The sequence below is a fragment of the Fusarium phalaenopsidis genome (assembly GCF_050370095.1).
Source record: "Fusarium phalaenopsidis strain FUZ10S chromosome Unknown contig_32482, whole genome shotgun sequence".
NCBI classification, from domain to species: domain Eukaryota; kingdom Fungi; phylum Ascomycota; class Sordariomycetes; order Hypocreales; family Nectriaceae; genus Fusarium; species Fusarium phalaenopsidis.
In genome coordinates this window covers 44998-51417 of record NW_028145373.1, presented here as the reverse complement: position 1 = coordinate 51417, position 6420 = coordinate 44998, and the positions used below count along the sequence as shown (strand labels likewise).

Here is a 6420-nt window from a genome sequence, read left to right as displayed (position 1 = left end):
CGGTCTCGAGTGGCTCAAGTACTTTGACCAGTATATAGCTAAGCGATTAAATAGTCGCTATTATCTCCTGATCCTTAATGGCCATGAAAGTCACTAGTCCATCAAATTCGAGAGATATTACGAGGAGAAGAAGATTATCTGGCTTTATATGCCACCTTATTCCTCTTACCTACTTTAGCTACTTAACGTCGGGTGCTTTAGGCTACTAAAGAAGGCTTATGGTCGAGAAATAAAGCATCTGATTAGATGCTCTATTACCCACGTTTTAAAGACTGAGTTCTTTCTGGCCTTCTATGTAGCATATAAGGCCACTATGACGGAAAAAAATATCAGGGGGGCTTTTAAAGGAGCCGGCCTTATTCCCCTTGACCCAGAAACTATGGTCTTAAAGCTTGATGTGTAGCTATGGACTCTAATGCCTGCCGAGGAGGGGGTTAAACCCTTTACCCCTTGGGTCTTAAGGACCCCAAAGACCGTGCTTAAGGCCGGATCTTAGTCTGAATACCTTGAAAGATAAATCAGAAGGCATCATAGTAGCTCCCTAGAGTCAATTATAGAGGCTATGAAGTCTCTTACGAAGGCAATAAAGGGAAATATATATAAGATTGCATTATTAAGGGCTAAGGTTAAAGACCTTTGAGAGGCGAATGAGATACTAAGCCGGCGCCAGAGGGCAAAAAGGACTAGATTATAGAAAAGAGGAGTAATAATAGTAGAGGTAGGAAGGCAGGTAATTAATTAAGTAGATATAGATGCTTAGGTAGTAGCGGAATCGTCGAGGAGTAGTAGTTAAAGAAGGTTAGCGTGACTAGGCGTTCGGCGTTGTGGTATCTATAGTAAGCCCGGGCATAATATAAGGACCTATTAGGTAGTGATTGAGACGTCTAGGGAAGAGTATAGTTAGTAGTTTTAATTAATTAAATAGTTTATGGTATTTTTATTGCGATCTATTATAAAGAGGTAAGGAAAAGTGCGACGCTTACTTGTCTGCGACGCTCGCTTATCATGTACGTTATCTGACGCACCCGGCAGAAATTTAATGCAGATTCGCAGCTTCTGAGATGCTAGGGGAGGAGAGTGACACCACAGGATAATTTCGAGATTCCAAAGCATTGGATCGACTTCTGTCTCTAGGACCACCGTGGAATGTGCCTTACCCGGAAACCACGAAAACGCTTGGTGCAGAGATTCAAGGTAATAGACTGTCACGTTAATCCACCTTCAGTTGTTGAGAAATGTTGGAAGAAACAATATATTTGCCTTAAGCTACTTTGCGCAGTCGTGCTGGTAATTCGTTTAACCCGAGCCCGAAATAGACTAATGATCTAGCTTTTATTTACTTACTTACTTAGAGACTCGTAGTAAAGATCTATCCTCGTCTTAGGCACGTTCTTAGACTGGTTCTGAATAATCACATTAACAGCCTTGACAAGGGTGTCCTCCAATGACGTAAACCCGTCTTCTTTACCCATCTTCTTCAGCACCTCAATGCTGCGTTCATTTTCTACCTCGCCAGCATCTACGGCCGGCTCGTCCACTGACTGCAACATGATCTCCTGAGGATACCGTCTATGCAAGATCTCCAGAATCTGCGTCCACGAGTATCTTCCCGCGAAGGCAAGCAGACGCTCGTCACGCACTTCGTCAAGCGTCAAGGCGCCTAAGTGTAGCAGGGCCGTGTCCTCAACATCGACATACCACTGCGACGGCAAAATCGATGGCGCAGCAGGGTATCCTTTAACGACAGCATCGATGACCGCCGAGGAGCTGCGGTAGCCCATGTTCTCTGGCGATACAGTGGTACCAAAGTTCACGTTGGGCACAACTGTGTTGAAGGAGAAGGCCGGCTTATGATCGCGCACCCATTCAAAGGCTTCCTGCTCACCACGCGCTTTGGCGGCTCCGTAGAGCACAATTCCGTGCCAGCGGGGGTTTCCTTCGCCGTTCCACGGCCTGGCTGCTTGTTCAATGGCTGCGGTGTTCCAGGTCGCTGGGGTAACCTTGTACGGCTTGCCAGTTTCTGGAAGGATGCACGCAGCCAGGGACGACGTGATGACCACGCTCTTGACACTCGATTCCGCCCCAGCCGCTTCGAGAAGTCGCAGGTTGGATCTGATGGTGTTGTTGATGATTGCCTGCTTTTGCGGGCTCATATCCATGTTCATAGCAATGTGGGCGACGCCGTCCACGCCTTTGATAGCCATGTCGAAGGCACCAGGGGATTCAATGTCAGGTACCTCCACAAGTTCGAAGCTTGGTCCGAAGTGGGTCGTCATCCAGGCATTGGAGGCGACGGAGCGGACAGTACCGCGGACGCGGTAGCCGCGTTGGAGGAAAACTTGGATGGTGACGCTGGCGATGTAGCCGTTGGCGCCGGAAACGAGAATTAGACCTCCTAGTGGAACTGGAGACATTGTAAGAGTTGTAGTGTTGTAAATGTGCAAGATGTTCCGATGCCGTTGGGGAGATGGAAGCTCGATGATGGGAAGATAGGTCGCTTTATATAGACAAGGCCAGAAAGTGTTTCGCGTAAGTAAACACGATTTCGTCAGTGCGGGCCGGTCCTTCCTTCCTCGAAAGACTAATTTCTATAGCAACATCTGCTCTTTCGCTCAAGTCTGACGTGTCGGTTGGCCACGACCCGACCTTGCTGTTGTTTCACTCACTTACCTCATTCAGCAACTCGTTTAACTCGTTTATCTAATTCGGTCTCCGCCGAGGCCAAACTCGGTCTTAGGGCAAGTCAAGGTTAAGTTAGCATTTGGTACGACGCTCACAGGCAGCCAACTTAGAAGGGACCCATCGACACCCACCCTGCATAGCGTTCGCCGTTCGCATTCCCAATCCGGAATGCGAGACTCAGGCCCACCATCATGATCCAATCCAACACGGTCTCCACTTGACAGCTGGGGTAAAATCACTCGCCGTCTTATTCTCCAGGTTGGAGTAGCTCCGTCCTCTCAAGCACGTCCATCAATTCCCAATGTCCAACACTTCGACACCCCCCGTCTTTGCCAACACCATCCTGGTGCCACACGCGGCAGGCCAGACTCCTATTCTACAGACCGTCGGAGCCACGGACCAGGCGCGTAAGAAGCGGCCCCATTTCAAAAGTCGGCGAGGGTGCGTGGCATGCAAGCGCCGGAAGGTCAAGGTACGTCACTGCAGTGTGCCTCTGAAGACTGCCCTGACGACTCAGTGTGATGAGCGCCTTCCGTGCTCCAGCTGCGTTAAGCGCAACATCCAATGTCTACCGCCGTCCCATCTTCATATCCTTGGCCCAAGACTCTCAACGCACAGCGCCCATTTCGAGATGGATATGAATCCCCATATCAGCCTCTTGCACCTCGAGTTATTCCATCACTGGGATAAGGAAACTCGTTCAACGCTCGCGTTTCCCAAAGTCTGGCCCATCGTCATGCAACGTGCCTTCCATGTATACCTGCCTTAGTCGTGGCAATAACCTGTACTAATGTATCGTAGGAAGGGTTTATCATGTCTGCCATCTTATGCGTCGCCGCTATGCATCTCACAGCACTCTGTCCAGATAGCACCAAATACTCGCACGCTTCGATGCAGCTGATGGACAAGACGGTTCGACTATTTCGCAAGAACCTATCGCACCCCTTCACAAGAGATAACTGCGAGGCGCTGATGGGAACAGCGCTTCTCGTCAATTACATATCATGGTTTGACCTCGGCTTTCTAGACGGTATGAAAACCGCCGGCTCCGCGGCCAGGCTCGATCTCGGCCAGGACCAGTTATTCTTCCTCAGTCCAGGTATCTTGCAGCTGTGGTTTCAGGCCATGCCCATCTTCATCGACCAGGGAAGCGTCTTCACCGAACTGACTCGTCAACATCCGAGGCTAAACATTGAAGAAGCTCTAGTCAGAAGAGGTGAAAACCCAGCCCGCTTCGTGGAGCCTTTTATGAGGATCTGGTACGATCCACGCTATCAGACTTCGGGTTACACCACTACTGAAGCGGCTGCTGAATCTGTATCCTACGCTCAGCGTCTTCTTCTTGGGTTGGAGACAGAACTGTCATGTCGTAAGCCCTTACCATCCACAGCAGCAGTGTCGGAAGGACATGATGAAAAGAAGAAACTGGTGCTCCTTAGGGATACGGTTATCAAAATTACTACCAAATATACCTCGGTCGATCATCAGGACATGTCAGCCTTACCATCATCACAGCCGACTCGCTCGTCGTTTGAATACGTCATACGCCGCATGTCGCCTCTGTTTTGCTGTGCGTTTCCCAAGTCGGCTTCAACACACACCAATAACACGCCGCTCGCAGCCGATATTGAGGAGTTATTCTATGGGTTTCCAATTCTCTGCTGCGGACCCTTCGCCGAGCTGATTGCAAAGGGAGACTCGCGAGCCCTCGTTTTCCTCTTTCACTTTTATCGCGCTGGACGTTTGTTGTTGGCGCCAAAAAGATGCTGGTGGGCATGTGCGAGGAGCTGCGTGATGGAAAAGCTTATTTTGGAGGAACTAAAGAACCGGGAGTTTAATACATGTTTACGTGCCTAATGTTATACTGTAAGAGAGTTAGTATTATAACCATGATACTTGACCAAGATCCGCCGCACTATATTTTAATAGGCCAAGCCTAATGTATCCTGTTTGCTGCTATACTTGCTTAATTTGACGGTGTGTGGGTTTGGCCGGATTTTCTGTTTGCTTATCCCTGACATCTAGAAAAGATATATTAATTAAACTCTCAAATCAATGAATTTTAATTAGAAACCTGTGTCTTTTGTCAGCCTGCTATTGTAAGACTATAATGCGTTAGATATTCACTGGAGAGAACTATGCCAACGGCCCCATGTTGCTACGTGAACTGAGAGACTAAGAAGTAGGGCCTGCCCGACTTTATTGAGCTGCATCATGCAGGGTAATTCCCAGCCACTAACGAACCGAGTTGTGGCACGTATGATTGATAGGCATAGTTTAGGTAACAAGATCATCCTGGTTGTAGTGAGAAGAGAAAGCACCGAAGCACTATTAACTTGCTTAACTAAAGGCATCATATTGTTTCAAACTCCTTCCTTCTCCTTCAACAATAAAGCCTCATCCCTTCAGCCGCTCAAGTATAAGCTTGATCCCCGCCCATAAACTGTTAACGAGTGCCAGGTTCTTTTTATAACTTAACGTGAGACTTCACCACTGGATCCACGCCGAGCCAAAGCAGGCCAGGTCTGCTATAGTGGCCGACCACATCTAAGAAGGCCTTTGAATGAAGGATGTCGTCAATGTCCAAATCAGCATAAATAATGCCTTCCTTGTCCGCTGAGATATTGGTTGACAATTTCCGACCGTTAGGACCGAAAACGGCCGAGTAACCTCCTCCGGGCGAGTTCATGATCAAGCCATTGTGTGTGCTCATTTGGTCGATGCCGGACTCGCTGATGACGGCCGTCGTGTGAAGCACAAACGACTGCGACTCGATAGCATAGGTTCGAGCGATGGCCTCGGTTCCCTCGCGTGACATGGACCACAGCGACTTGCCGTCGTGGTCGAATACGGGTGGCCAGGCGGCGATATGTATTTGCTCGCGCTGCGAGTAGGTGTGGTATTTAAGAAGCGGCTGGACGTGCTCCCAGCAGGATAGGGCGCCGATCCGGCCAAGAAGCGTATCTACGACACTGTCGAGACATTCGGCGGTAGCGTCGCCAAAAATGGTCCTCTCCATGTGGGTAGCCTTGATCTTGCTCCGAAGCGTCAAGATCTGTCCGTCAGCCCCAATGATCGCCTGCGAAATGTAGAGCGAGCCGTGACGACTCTCCGAGAAGCCCAGAACGACAATAATCTTGTTTGCCGCCGCGCACGCTCTGATGCGTTCCACTTCGACCGACTCGACAACGAGAGAGTTGCGAATATAACAGGCAGCCAACTCTGGGTCCACCGGACGGTCCCTGTCACCACAACTGAGCGTTGGACTGTGGTAACTTTCTCTCTTTCGTACATATTTGATGGATGAATTGATCCACTTACCAGACCCAAGCCGGATATCCCGAGAGCCAACACTCAGGGAAGCTGATGATTTCGGCGCCCGTTGATGCAGCCTCGGTGATCAGATCGCATGTCTTCTGGACAGTACCGGCAAGACCGAGCCAGACCGGCTCTGCCTGTGTGACAGCGACGCGAACATGCTTCTGCTTGAATTGTGTCATGATGGGCGGTGGCTCTCAAGTGGGTGATAATCAGGAGTCTGGCGCCAGACGAACGAGAGGGAATGTCGAGCATTTATGAGAAACTGCAGGCTGTATGCTTTTTGCAGTCTATGCAGATAAGCGTCCATGATGTGTCTTATTTGTCCCTGTTTGCAATGTGTCAAGTCAAAGATGATAGATCGATAAGTTAACTCTGGGCATCTTATCGGTACCTTGCCCACAATTCCATGTCTATCTA

General features: G+C 49.4%; 2 protein-coding genes across 2 annotated transcripts; both read right to left on the bottom strand.

The window, feature by feature from the left end:
• Positions 1-1340: 1340 nt before the first annotated feature.
• Positions 1341-2414, bottom strand: LRP88_15025 (uncharacterized protein; the record flags this gene model as incomplete). Its single annotated transcript, XM_083251356.1, has 1 exon — positions 1341-2414. The coding sequence occupies one exon, from the start codon at positions 2412-2414 to the stop codon at positions 1341-1343; it is 1074 nt and encodes a 357-aa protein (XP_083092890.1).
• A 2735-nt stretch (positions 2415-5149) lies between these two features.
• LRP88_15024 (carbon-nitrogen hydrolase family protein) lies at positions 5150-6182 on the bottom strand (the record flags this gene model as incomplete). Its single annotated transcript, XM_083251355.1, has 2 exons — positions 5150-5936; positions 6004-6182. The coding sequence occupies 2 exons, from the start codon at positions 6180-6182 to the stop codon at positions 5150-5152; spliced, it is 966 nt and encodes a 321-aa protein (XP_083092889.1).
• Between the last annotated feature and the right edge of the window lie 238 nt (positions 6183-6420).